At 54.4% G+C, this 13,235-nt stretch overlaps 2 protein-coding genes across 2 annotated transcripts in view; one reads left to right on the top strand and one right to left on the bottom strand.

Annotated features, from left to right (window-relative positions):
• ACSF2 (acyl-CoA synthetase family member 2) overlaps nucleotides 1-13,235 on the top strand; it is a 30,440-nt gene that overhangs the window by 13,587 nt on the left and 3,618 nt on the right. The window contains exons 2-10 of the mRNA XM_033089646.1: nucleotides 3,936-4,131; nucleotides 4,497-4,625; nucleotides 4,904-4,957; nucleotides 5,331-5,449; nucleotides 5,537-5,702; nucleotides 6,264-6,359; nucleotides 6,502-6,659; nucleotides 6,945-7,036; nucleotides 7,322-7,398. Coding sequence (XP_032945537.1) covers nucleotides 3,936-4,131; nucleotides 4,497-4,625; nucleotides 4,904-4,957; nucleotides 5,331-5,449; nucleotides 5,537-5,702; nucleotides 6,264-6,359; nucleotides 6,502-6,659; nucleotides 6,945-7,036; nucleotides 7,322-7,398 — 1,087 coding nt within the window. The remainder of the gene's footprint in view (nucleotides 1-3,935; nucleotides 4,132-4,496; nucleotides 4,626-4,903; nucleotides 4,958-5,330; nucleotides 5,450-5,536; nucleotides 5,703-6,263; nucleotides 6,360-6,501; nucleotides 6,660-6,944; nucleotides 7,037-7,321; nucleotides 7,399-13,235) is intronic.
• On the bottom strand, nucleotides 7,582-11,664 carry CHAD (chondroadherin). The gene is made up of 4 exons (XM_033089649.1): nucleotides 10,712-11,664; nucleotides 8,737-8,900; nucleotides 8,326-8,471; nucleotides 7,582-8,094 (listed from the first exon to the last, which is right to left on the bottom strand). The coding sequence occupies exons 1-3, from the start codon at nucleotides 11,483-11,485 to the stop codon at nucleotides 8,330-8,332; spliced, it is 1,080 nt and encodes a 359-aa protein (XP_032945540.1). The 5' UTR covers nucleotides 11,486-11,664; the 3' UTR covers nucleotides 7,582-8,094; nucleotides 8,326-8,329.

Here is a 13,235-nt window from a genome sequence, read left to right as displayed (position 1 = left end):
AGCCGGACATGGCTGATTTATATAGCTTCAGTTCCACCTGAGGCCTTGTGTTTTACAATAACCGTGCAAGTGGCTGAGGCTTCACTAAATATTTACTTTAGCTATTTGAGTTCTTTTTGAGGAAACCCCATACTATTTTTTGGTATGAAAATATTAGAGGCTGCACCAATTTATATTTCCACCGGCAGTGTATGAGAGTTCCTTTTCCTCACATCCTCAGCGACACTTTGTCCCTTTTTAGGGCCAAATAACATTCTGCTGTATGGGTATTCCACATTTGCTTTATCCACTCATCCATTGCCAAATATTTGGGTTGTTTATACCTTTGGCTATTGTGAATAGTACTGCTAGGAACTTTGTGGGCAAGTCTTGGTTTGAACACCTGTTTTCAGTTCTTTTGAGTAAATACCTAGGAGTGAAACTGCTGGGTCATGTGGTTATTTTATGTTTAACATTTTGGAGAACCTCCAAACTGTTTTCTATAGTGGCTGCACTGTTTTACATTCCGTCCAGTAATGCACAAGGATTCCAATTTCTCCACATGCTAGCCAACACTTGTTATTTATTATTATTTTTTTTTGTCTTTTTTTTGTTGATAGCCTTCCTAGTGGGTGTATAGGGCATCTCGTTGTGGTTTTAGTTTGCGTTTCACACACTTGCTGGCCATTTGTATATATCTTCTTTGGAAAAAATGTCTGTTTGAGTCCTGTGTTTTTTACAATTACTGTAGTGTGTATCAGAGAACCCACTCTCCCCACGGCTTAAAGGAGATGGGAGTTTCCTTTTCTGAAAGACAGCCAGTCTGTAGGAGTCACGGTGCATCCTGCTGTCAGGCTCCAGCCCCCTTCTGTCTTGCTGCTCTGTGGTGTCCAAGCTCACCAGGTAGTCCAAGATAGCTGTCATTCTTTTCCTGTCACAGGCAGCATTCCAGCTGGCCAGAAGAAAAGAGAAGATGCACTTTCCTTTGAGGATTCTTCTCAGAAGTTGTACACAGTACCTCTCTTTAAATCCCATTGGCCAGAACTTCACCGTTGGGCCAAGTCACCTGCTGGGGAAGCTTGAAAATGTGGTCTCTATTCCACGTGGCCAGCTAAACATTTGAGAATGTATTATTCAGAAAGAAAGGGCTATTGGGGGGGGGGTCTCTGTCACAGCACCTATCAGAGATGAAAGAGATAATATACATGACAATCGAACTGGATTTTTTTTTGGGGGGGCATGTAAATCATCCTGTTGATTTACCAACTAGACTTTCCAAGAGGCCACTATCTATTCCGAAAACCATAGTGAATGAGGAGAAAACAATGTTCCAAACCAAATAGGACTCTGGGTCATTGTGAGAAGGAGGATGACTGTTGTGAGGCAGAACCCCCCGCCTTTAATGTTTTGTTGACAACAAAACCATTAAGCTGGCTGAGATTTGCTTTTTGCTGCCTCCTAATCCAGATGCTGGGCTGTGGGAGGTGGAGGTGGCCTGCTAGGCGTTCAAGGACACTGGTTAGCCACTGAATGTGGAAAACGTAGGTATAGTTAGGATTCATTAGTTATAAGCAACAGAAACCCAACGCAAACTGGCATTAATTAATAATTAATGTTTTAAGATTCCACATATAAGTAAGATCATGCAATAACTGTCTTTCTGTGCCTGCCTCATTTCACTTAGTATAATGTCCTTCAGGTTCATCCATATTGTCACAAGTGGAGTTCGGCTATTTCTTTTCCCCCAGAGGGTTATCTATAGTATTTAAATATGATATGATATAAATAATATAATATAATATAATATAATATAATATAATATAATATAATATAATATAATATAAGTAATAGAATCCATCTATCTCTAGGCATTGGTGCACAACTGACAAGTTCAAAAGTTTAAGTTCCTGGGCTAGTTAAAGCAAGAATAGAATCATTTCCTCATTCCTTAGCCTACTTGATTTTAGTAATTTAGCAGCTTGACTAGTGTGACTCCATTTTATTTCTTCACTCTTTTCCTCTCCTTCTACAGTATGCCTGTGAGGTAGGGATTTAGGGCACACAGTCTCTCTTGAGGGGTGTCATGGCGACCACTGAGAACCACTTCAGCAGTTCTTTAGGTTTGTCAACCTGTGGACAGTAGGGAGTGGGAGTTCACAGAAACTTAGAGCTGTGATTCTTGGCTGTTTTCTGTCCAGCACACCTGCAGGAACCACCTGGCTTAGGTGGCTCACCACAACCCTTGGAGAAGATTGTCCAGGTAATTTAGATTACATTCCCTTGAGAATAACCACTCATGTAGTCCCCACACTTTATAGGTGGAGAAGCTGACCCCAAAGAGGATAAATCCTGTGTCTTAAGTTGGATTCCCCAAGAATAAGGACTTGGGTGCAGGTGGTTTATTTGTGATCCTAGGAAGCAGAAGTGAGGGAGTGGGAAGAGAAGACAGGAAGAGAAGCCAATATGGATTGTATTATTGAAGTTGTTGCCCCAGGCAACCGGGTTTTACCCACTTGGACCTCTGAGAAGGAACAGCTGCCAACCAGAACTGTCCAGCTGCAGAAGGGGAGGCTTGAGGAAGTCCCTGAGCAGACAGACCCCCCAGGGAATTGTCCCAGCAGCTGAAACCAGAGATGCACTGAGGAGATGTAATATGGGACAACAACGGTGTCTGCAGCAGTCACCCACCCAGCCAGCAGCACACCTGGGATGAGACCTCAGATCCCCAACCCCAGCCTAGTGCTTGCTTGCTCCCCATAGAGCTTCAGCAGTCAGTCCCCACCCCATGTGATTCATGCTGGGCTCCCCAGCTCCAGCTTCCGAGTCAAATCAGGGCCACCTCCCAAGTCAAATCAGGGCCACCTCCCAATCAGCCCACATTGTGCCACACCCACCGGTGAGATGGCAGTCGTCTCCTCTCCCATTTACAGGGAAACCCAAATTTGCTCCCCACCCTGCCCTGCATACCATGTTCTTCCCAGAAACTCTACCACACAAGCCCTAAGTGATCAATCAACAAAAGATAGGCATGGTCTTTTCGCACAGCAGCTGCAGCACACTGAGTCGCTAGGAGCACTGAGTCCTCAGGGCCCACACCCCCCAATGGTGGTCTGGAGGTGGCCTGGAGGGCTGGAACCTGGAGCATGCCCTTTCTGATGCAAACAGGGTCTGAGACCTGTTACGCTCCCACCTAGACCTGGCTGGGAGCCAGCAGCTGTTACCCAGAGCGGTCAAGTGAGAACATGCCAATTTTAGCGTGTGCTACCTGGACTTCTGGACGCCTTTTTTGGTTTTCCTTTTTTAAATAATAGACTTAACTTTTTTGGTACAGTTTTAGAGTTACAGAATAACCGTAGGGTTACAGAATAACTGAGCAGGTGGTACATAGATTTCCATATACCCATCCCACCCCAGACACAGTTTCCTCTATTATTAATATCTTGCATCAGTGTGGTACATTTGTTACAATTAGTGCACTGATAGTGATACATTATTATTGACTATAGCCCATAGTATACATTAAGGTTTAGTTTTTGTGTTGGACTATTCTGTGGGTTTTGACAATTACTCAGGTTTTTTTTTTTTTTATCAGGATGGTGCAGTATGTAGGATGAGGCCGTTTCTAGCCCTCCTAGGCCACCTCTCTGCTTAGTCAAAGCACCATGATTTGCCTCAGTTTCCCTTTCCAGTGTTTTTGCACCAAAGCTCCAGGCCAGTGGCACTGAGGGGAAACTCAGGAGTAGGCTGGGGAAAAGAATCTTCTCTCTGACGACAAGAAGTCAGCTTCCAAGTTTGGATTTCCCAAGGGTGAATGAAGCAGCTCCTATGTTCCATGGCCATGGTTCCGACAGTTTCTGGAGTGCTCCCTAACACATTGCAGGCAGCCTGCCTCCTAGCTGGGTAGGCCAGGGAGGCCTGCCTTGATGCAGCTGAGACCTTGGTGACTCTCTCTACAGTTCCAAAGAGGTAGAACGCACCGCCACCCTGCCCATCGGAGGCCTCAGCTATGTCCAGGGCTGCACCAAATTGCGTCTTATCAACAAGACCGTTGGGCGTTGCCTGGATGCCACAGCACAGAAGTTCCCGGACCGAGAGGCTTTGGTCATCCTCCATGAAAATGTCAGGTTGACCTTTGCCCAGCTCAAGGAGGAGGTGGGTTCTGACCTTGACCCCTCAGCGTGGGCAGGTGCTAGCCCCCAGGCTGTCCTGGCTGGGTGGAGCCACAAGGGCAGCACCTGACTGTGGAGCAGGGTGATGGGGCTGCCAGAGAACCCCAGGGGATGTCAGAGATGGGGGCAGGGCTGAGGCAGAGGTGGCCCGGATGCCTCCTGCATCAGTCACTCCTCGGGCACTTGTTAACTCTGCATATTCCAAGCCCCACTCCAGATCTCCTGAGGCCTGTCACTTGTTCCCAGATGGTTCTGGTGTGAACCCCTGGACCAAGGGCTGACATAGGCATCATAACCCCTTCCTGCTTGCCCATAGCTTACCCCTTGTGCCCTGTATGTTTATACCAGGTGGACAAAGCTGCATCTGGGCTCCTGAGTATTGGCCTCTGCAAGGGTGACCGGCTGGGCATGTGGGGGCCCAACTCCTACGCATGGGTGCTCATGCAGCTGGCCACAGCCCAAGCGGGCATCATTCTGGTGAGGAGAGGAGGGGCTTGCCTGGCACAGTTGGGTATGTGGGCATGGCGGGGGGGTTTGCATCATTCAGGGGAATCCACTTGGCCCCTTAGCCCCAGAATGAAACCCGTGTCTGGCTGGTTTCAGACCAGGTAATATTTTCACCTGAAGCCACCAAGGAGGCCTGGAGGGGCAGGGTGCTGCCTCTGTCTACACTGTTTCTGTGCCTCCTGAGGGTGGAGGGGTGATGAGGACAGGGTCTGCCCAGGACACTGACGTAGCCTTGCTGTCTCTATCAGGTGTCTGTGAACCCAGCCTACCAGGCTACAGAGCTGGAGTATGCCCTCAAGAAGGTAGGACTCATTCCGGGGGTGGGGCCAGGTGGGTGCCTGGCACAGGGGTCTTCCAGTTGTCACAGAGAGCTGATGGGGTGGGGAGGGCGTGTAGAGGTGGGTAATACCCAGAGTGTGTCATTGTTTAGGCTGTGGGTGGGCAGGAGGAGGGGGTAGTTGGGCAGACACAAGGCTGGTGTATGTGTTGGGGGTGGTGCATGCATTCATCACAGAGGCAGTGTGAGTGAGCTGGTGTGTGTGTGTTAGAGGGAGGGTCACGTGTGTGTCAGAGTAGTGGTGTGTGCGTATGAGAGAGAGCAACTATTAAGTGGGCTCTGCAAGATCATCAGCCTGGGGGCTTCCTGCTGACTGTGGAAGGGGGTCCCCTCCACAGGTGGGCTGCAAAGCCCTCGTTTTCCCGGAGCAATTCAAGACCCAGCAATACTACAACATCCTGAAGCAAATCTGTCCAGAGGTGGAGAAGGCCCAGCCGGGGGCATTGAAGAGTCAAAGGTGGGGATGTCCTAGGTTGGGAAGGGTCCATCGTGCGGCATCCCGGCCCCCTCAGCCCCTGACTCTCCCCATCATCCCGACCCCCAGGCTCCCAGAGCTGACCACAGTCATCTCGGTGGACACCCCTCTGCCGGGGACACTGCTCCTTGATGACGTGGTGGCGGCTGGCAGCACAGAGCAGCATCTGGCCCAGCTCCGATACACTCAGCAGTTCCTGTCCTGCCATGACGCCATCAACATCCAGTTCACCTCGGTAGGGCAGAGGTCTCCAGGCCCTAAGCCCAGGCTGTCAAGCTGACCCCTGCCTGCCCCTGTGACACTTCCCTGAGAATGAGGACACAGGAAGTGGGGAGTACAAACACTCTTCTCCTGGGACTGGCCCTAGCTGTCCTGTCTGCCCTGGTAACCATTAGCAACTGGTGTCCTTGTCACGTGTCCCCATCCGCTGGCCTTCTTGTCCCCAGCACAGGGGCAGATGTACTGTGTCACCACTGGTCAGAGCTAGTAGAGCCTGCCCCCTCTTTAGCAGATAGGGAAATTGAGGCCCAGAAAGGGTATCTGCTGCTGGGCCACAGAGTTCTCTCAGCCACTTCCTGAGTGGAATGAAGACAGAACTCATCTTCCATATTTCTGGATCCTAACACCTGGCACTGTGCAGGCACGTGGTAAACCTTTATGAATACGTATTGAATGAATGGATCTGGGCAACAGTCCCAGTCTCCTGACTCCCAGTCCAGTGCTCTTCCATGCAGAGGCCCAGGCCAGGAAGGAAATGGGAAGAAAGCAGCCAAGTGTCACCTGCTTGTCTTATCAGGGGACGACAGGCAGGCCCAAGGGGGCCACCCTTTCCCACTACAACATTGTCAACAATTCCAATATGATAGGGGAGCGCCTGAAACTGCACCTGAAGGTAAGGAGGTGCTGGCCCAGGCTTACTGGCACCCTGCAGGCGTGGGGAGGCGGGCTTGCTGGGCTTCCCCTGCTGGCTAGAGGAACTAGCTTCGGGGGCTTCTGGCTCCAGGATAGACCCAGCCTCCTGCCTCCATCTCTAGACGCCAGAACAATTGCGGATAATCCTGCCCACTCCCCTGTACCACTGCCTGGGTTCTGTGGGGGGCACAATGGTAAGCATGATGCACGGTGTCACCCTCATCCTGTCCTCTCCGATCTTTGATGGCAAGAAGGCGCTGGAGGCTGTCAGCAGAGAGAGGTGGGCATCAGTGAGCAGCTACCCGCAGGCTCATGAGACTCTCCTAGTCCTCACTCCTGGGCCCTGACCCCTCGCCAAGATGTCTCCTCTCTCCAGCCAAGAGAAATGGAAAGGGTAGTGAGGGATCCAAGGACGGCACTAGCTCCTCCTCCAAAGAGTTTCTCCCGCCTGTTCCCCACAGTTGCGGCCTTGGCCCTTACTGCAGGTTCAAGGTGGGGTGGCTGAGAAGCGGGAGTTCCCTTCCACTTCCAAGCCTGATTCTGAGATGCTACCCCTCTTATACAGAGGCATCTTCCTGTATGGCACCCCCACAATGTTTGTGGATATTTTGAACCAGCCAGACTTCTTCAATTACGACGTCTCAACCCTGTGTGGAGGTAAGATGGGGCCAAGGGTGGCCAAGCCAGGATTGGCCGGGGTGAGCTCGGTGTACACCCAATCCTTTATGTAGGGGGCAAGAAGGTCACTGTAAAAATATGGGTGGGAGGGAGGCAAATCCCAAACATTCCAGGACACCAGCCCAAGGCCAGCTGCCAGGTATAGGAACAGGTCCAGGACCAGGCGAGAGAAATGAATGTTCTTCCCTAGAAAGAGCTGCAGGCAAAAGGGGTCCACTGGGCCTGGAGAAGGGGGGGATTGTGTCAGCCCTCTCTCTGATTCAGGTGTGATTGCCGGGTCCCCGGCACCCCCAGAGCTGATCCGAGCCATCATCAACAAGCTGAACATGAAGGAAATGGTGGTGAGTGGTAGCTGGGGCTAGGGCTGTGGACGGGACGCAGGCCAGGCCTCGGACTGGGAACCGGTGGATGGGAACAGGGATGACCCTCTAGGCCCACCCTCCTTCCAGCAAGCAGATGGGAGAAAATGCAATCTGACCTCATCAGCAGCTGTCAAGTCATGGAGATAAGGAACGGGGAGTAAATATTATACATACATATATTTATAGAAATCTGGGGAGGAAATGCAGGTGGGGGGATACGCGGCAAAGCACCGATGTCCTGTTAGAGCGTCCTGGCTGATGGGAGCTGGCAGAGTGGGGTACGGGCTTAAGACCCTTTCTTGACACAAGGGGTGGGGCAAGGATCTGCTGTTTGTTTCCAAATGGCAGGGAAAGAGAAGCAGAGGGAAGGAGGATTCTGGAAGGGTGGCCATCCTGATGACCACCCAGTTCTGGTTCTGAAGGACTTAGGGGTCTTGGCAACAGCTTTTCTGAGAGGAGCCAGGCAGAGGGGCCAGGTGTGATGGAGCCCTCTCCATCAAGTGGACCTGGGTTGGTGCTGGAGTGCCCAAATCGCCCTGCCAGGACGTGTCTAGGTGTGGACAGCTCTGTGCATCAGCAGAGGCTGTGAAAGAAGGTGGGGGTCATAGGTGGGAAGGTCAGTAGTTTCTCCGGCAGAAGGCAGAGGCCAGTCACCAGGACCAGCTGGGTCAGGACCTGCAGTAAGGCAAGAATCAGTGTCAGGACTCCAAAAACCCAAATGATGCTGAGAGAGAATGGTGAGAGGCCTGGGCAGTATTGTTTTCCCCTTTAGAAGGGAGCCCCAGCCCTCCCTTCCTCTCCCTGCAAAACTGGAAGATCTACATGCTAGCAGTACCCTGGGACACTCTGTTCACTTGCCAGAATCTCCAGAGAGGAGAATGGGGGACCTGCCTGCCCTGCACCCACCTGTTTAATGGCGGCCAGCTTTCTTGGACCTCTTAGTGGGGAACTTGCAGCTGCGGAGGGCATCTGTGTCACGGATGTGCTGGCCCTTGAACTTGGCGGGTGAGGCACAAGTTGCATCAGGACGGGAAGTCTTGGCTTCCAGCCACCTGAAGAGACAGAGAGATGCTGGGGTTGGGGAAGAGACGTGGGAAAGCTGGGAGAAGGGACAAGGAGCCACGAGGCCAGGATTGACTTGGCTCCAGGATAGTCTACAATTGTCATCTTCATTTCACAAACGTGGGAACTTTGCAAAGTCCTACACCTATTAGGTAGCAGATCTAGGACCTATGCCCAGGAAGTCTTACTGCAGGGCGGTGTCTTCACTGCGTCACAGGAAGGTGGGTTCGGGAGGTGGCATGGGGGTACTCTCACCTCCGGAGGCCCCGGAGCTGGCAGGTACACTTCCAGGGGTTGTTGGTGAGAGTGAGTGTTTCCAGGTTGTCAAAGGGGAAGTTGGAGGGCAGCTGGTTCAGGCGGTTGTTCTCCAGATGGACGTGTTTCAGCGTGGTCACACCCAGGAAGGCATCGTCGGAGAACTGGGGGCAAGGTGGGCATGAGTGAGCACCCCAACCCTAGTGTCCAGCCTCTCGCAGCTCTATGGGCCCAGAGGGGCAGGGTTCTTCCCTAGACATAAGCAGTGGTACCTTGAGGAGTGTCACAGCATGACTAAGTTGTCTCCAATGATTTAATCCATACGACCACCTTTTGAGATAGCTGGTGTTATTTCCAATATGCAGATGGGGGAGGGGAGTTAAGTCCCTTGCCCAGGGTCATACTAGGGAGTGAACAGTAGCTGTAGGACCACACCCAGCTCCTCTGCCCCTGGCACCATACTCCCTGCACAAGCACCGTGACTGGGGAGGCAGCCAGAGTTTGGCCCCAGAGGCCCAAGCTGGCACATGGTGAAGCTGGTTAGTGTTTGGTGGGATGGGCAGTGGGCCCAGGCTCCCCACAACCCCAGGGTCCTGGGACATCCCCCAGCTCTGTCCTTGCTGCTCCCTCACTGCCTGCCAGAAGCTATTTGTGGAGCCTCCTTGGTGGAGCCTCCAGGTTGGACGGCTCCAGAGGAAACGTTCTATTGGTGCCCACTCTTGGCTCAGGTGTCACAGATTCTGCCTGGCCTCCCCTACCCCAAATCAGCCCCTGCTGCCCTGCTCTGCTGCCCACTGAAGGGCTGCTCTGGCACTGGTGGAACACAGGGGATTCTGACTTAAGCTATCATGGGGCCGGGCTGAAGAAGGGCAGGCGTGGGCAGGCTCCATCCATGCAGACAAAGGCTGGCTGCCTTCCAGGTAGGATTCTGCCCTCGTCTCCATGCTTATGGCCAGGGTGGGCTGTGAAGTTCTCTGGTAACCGGATTGCTCTGATGACCATCTCCCCCACCTTGCCCTGATCTCTGCCCAAACCTCCTGGCTGAAGTCCCCGTACCAGAGAGATTTTTCTAGCCCCAAGGAGAGATTCCACCCGGACCCAAGGCAGCCCCCCCTGGCCAGGTGCTGGGCATCACAGGGAGGAAGGACTGAAAGAGGTTGCAGCCAGGAGATGGGTCTGGGTGACTGGGGTGGGCAAAGAGTAGTCAGTGGTCTGGTGGACAGTGAGGCACAGCCAGTCTTCCCTGTGGGGAGACACCTGGGACCTGTGCCAAAGGTTGACAATAGTGTGCGGCTCTTGCCTTTGCCCCTTCACAGAGCTCATGGGTACCATGCCTGCAATCTGGGGGAGCCTCTGGTCCCTCAGTTGAAATAGACCCAAGAATGCAGTGGAATGTGTGTATGGACTGAGGAGGGGGCATCTGCCAGGGCCTCTGGGGGACATGGGGGAGATCTTCCTCAGGCATTTGCTCCCCCCTCACTCCCCAGCCCCCAACGCCACCAGAGCAGACATGCACGCCCCCCTCCAGGAACAGGGTCTCTTTGTGGGCCTGATTCACCCAGCTCCTCTGGAACGCTCTTCAATAAACAAACCTTCCTTTATGGGGTGGTAGGTTTACTGGAGACAGGGGAAAAAACAGCAGAGGCCCAACAGGAAGAGGTGGCTGCCGCCCACAGCAGGGGGTTTGGGAGCACTGGATATGCCTCCTAGGGGCCATTGGTGGGGCCCGGACAGCCCCAACTCTGTTTATAAATAGGAATGGTAGGAGGGCAGTGGCTGAGACTAAGGACAGGGGCAGAAGGTCAGAGATTAGAGTGGGGATGTGACAAGATGGGCAGAGCTCATCACCTTGGAGATAGCCAGAGAGACAGAGGCAATTTTAGGGGAGACAGAATGGTGCCCAGCTGTGGCCCTGGATCCCTGGGCCTCCAGGCTGAGAAGGAGCCAGGGCAGAGCTCTGCAGCCAGGACCTCACCTTCTCCATGTTGGTGTTGTCCAGCCAGAGGGTCTCCAGGTACCTTCCGAAAGACTGGAAGGCATTGTCGGGAATGCTCTTCAGGGGGTTGTGGGACAGCTTCAGCTCCTCCACCACCCGCAGCTTGCTCAGAGCTGCCGAGGGGTAGCTGGACAGCTGGTTCCTGTCTAGGTGGAACTTGGCGAGGTTCTCCACATCGTCCAGAGCGCCGGGCTGCAGGGAGCTGAGCGCGTTCTCCGACAGGTAGAGCCAGCGCAGGTCCTTGGCGCCTTGGAAGGCGCCGGCGCGCAGCTCACGGATCTTGTTGTTGTTGAGCTGCAGGATGAAGAGGTTGACCAGTGGGGAGAGCAGCCCCCGGGGCAGCTCAGTCACCTTGTTGTGGTCCAGATAGAGGTAGGTGAGCTCAGTCAGGTCGTCAAAGGCACCTGCGCGCAGCACGCGGATGTCGTTGTGGGACAGGTACAGGTAGATGAGCTGCTTAAGGCCACGGAAGGCGCCGGAGGCCACCTCGCGGATCTGACAGTGCTGCAGGTGCAGGGACACGAGGTTCGGCATGGCCCGAAATGAGTTGGCAGCCAGCACCGGGAAGTTGTTCCGCTGCAGGTTGAGCAGTTTGGTCTTCTCTGACACCTTGGGGATCTTCTGCAGCCCCACCTTGTCGCAGATGACGTGCTGCAGATCGCCGTGGCAGTGGCAGTTATGGGGGCAGGCGGCCAGCGTCGGCAGCAGGCCGGCCAGGAGGCCGAGGCTGAGCAAGAGCATCTGGCGGGCCATGGCCAGGATGCCTGGGGCCGGGCTGGGGGCAGCGGCAGCGACGACTGCAGGGTGAGGGCAGCGGGAAGTCCTCGGCGCTCGGGTCTCCCGCCCTATTTATACGGTGGCCCTGACCACAACTGGCAGCCAAAGCCAGCTCCTACGTGGAGCATCGAGGCCACCGGGCTTAACTCCCTCCCGCCCGGAGATGGGCCCCCGCCCTCCACCGGGAGGGGAGGGGGCCCCTCCTCCAGCTGGTGACTGCGCGGGGCAGGGACTGTGGCCCGCGACCTCATCCCCTGCCCTCAGATCCTGCTTGTCTCCAGACCTCCTAGCTCCTTTCTCCATGCCTTTTTAACTTTTTTTTTGGGGGGGGGCTGTCTAGAGTCCTGAGATTATGCCGCAGGGAGAGAGGCGTTCCATGAACGTATTTGTTTGCTCAAGTTCGAGCCTCCATGCCGCCTCCCCCCCCCCCCCCATAATACACTGGGCCCGGTGCCCTGGACCCGGGGAGGGAGGAAGCGGGGCCGGACAGCCGGACGCGAGTCTCGCCGCGGTCGGCCAGCCGGCGGCGCTTTAATGGGGCTCTTGTGCGGCGCCGGCGGAGCGTGCGAGCCGAGCCGCCCTGGCGTCGGGCTCCCCCTTCTGGCTAGACAGTCAGCCAGCCCCAAGGAGATGGGCGCTCCTACCCCACCCTATCCACTCTCCCCTTTTTCCATGGCTGAAGACTAACCAGAAAAGTGTGTGTGGGGGTGTGTGTGGGGAGTGACCCACAGCACTTGCAAACACACCTGAAGACCACAAGCACAGTCGGGGCAACTGAACAGGCACAGTCCCACCTTCCCCCCCTCACACACCCCTTTAATCTCCCTAAAATATCCCATCCCCTCATTACCACCCTCAGTGGTCAGGACCTGCCCCTAAGGGGTCTCTCAGGGTGGCGGCCAGAGTGGCGCCAAGATGTACTTGGCAGAGGCCACACACCTGGGCAGTGGCCCCAGGACTGTGAGGGCGGGTGAGGGGGCCCGGGTCCTGACTACAAGGGACCAGCCCTGGACAGCTCAGGTCCTGTGGGCAGCCCTGCCCCAGCCCACCAGGTCTCTGTGTCCATTTGCCAGCTACTGTGTCTGGATTCCTGTGGAAAGCGGAGGATGGGCAGTTAGGGTCTCCGCTCTGGGCTGCCTGGCCGGGAATGTTATCTGTGCTGGGGGGTAGAGGACGAACTGGACCCCAGGTCTCGTCAGACCCCAATTGTGCCTGAGCTATGCCAGCTGACACAGAGGAAATTGGTGGCAGGGAGGGAAGGAGGGGAATATGGTGGACAAAGTTCTGGTGTCTTTGATGATTGGAAGGGACCTAGAATACAGAGTGGCTAGTCCCTCTCCCCTCACTTAGTGCTCAGATGTGGAGGCCTGCCCCTCTCCTAAGCCCCTTTCACCCCATTGCCTCTAGATGAGGGTCATACTTGGCCTAGAATGTTCCCTCATGGTACTTAGGCTCCCCTAAGACTGGTTTCTGGTTTTCTGTAGCTCAGGATGTTCCAACCACTAGAAGTGGGGAGGGGGGACAGGGGGTGCCACGGGCTTTTAAAATCCTTGCTTTGGCTGTATTTTTATTTTGATGGAAATAAAATTCACAGGAAACTCTCCAAAGCTTGGGGGGCCCCCATCCCAAGGCCAGGCATTTGTCCCAAGTTTTGGTGGATGAGGCAGGGTAGGGGTGGGGGTGGGGGGTTGTGTCTGTGTGGCTCCCAGCTGGGCCAAGGCAGGCT

This window comes from Rhinolophus ferrumequinum, chromosome 21, assembly GCF_004115265.2.
Source record: "Rhinolophus ferrumequinum isolate MPI-CBG mRhiFer1 chromosome 21, mRhiFer1_v1.p, whole genome shotgun sequence".
Lineage (NCBI taxonomy): Eukaryota > Metazoa > Chordata > Mammalia > Chiroptera > Rhinolophidae > Rhinolophus > Rhinolophus ferrumequinum.
Note: the sequence above shows the minus strand (reverse complement) of the source record. Positions and strands in the feature narration are given on the sequence as shown.

What these genes read in the sequence shown, in the direction of transcription:
- CHAD (XM_033089649.1), bottom strand. Translation starts at nt 11,485, where the DNA reads ATGGCCCGCCAGATGCTCTTGCTCAGCCTCGGCCTCCTGGCCGGCCTG. An exon ending in ACAACACCAACATGGAGAAG is followed by an intron (nt 8,901 to 10,711) that starts GTGAGGTCCTGG and finishes CCTTGCCCCCAG; the next exon opens with TTCTCCGACGATGCCTTCCT. An exon ending in CAGCTCCGGGGCCTCCGGAG is followed by an intron (nt 8,472 to 8,736) that starts GTGAGAGTACCC and finishes CTGTCTCTTCAG; the next exon opens with GTGGCTGGAAGCCAAGACTT.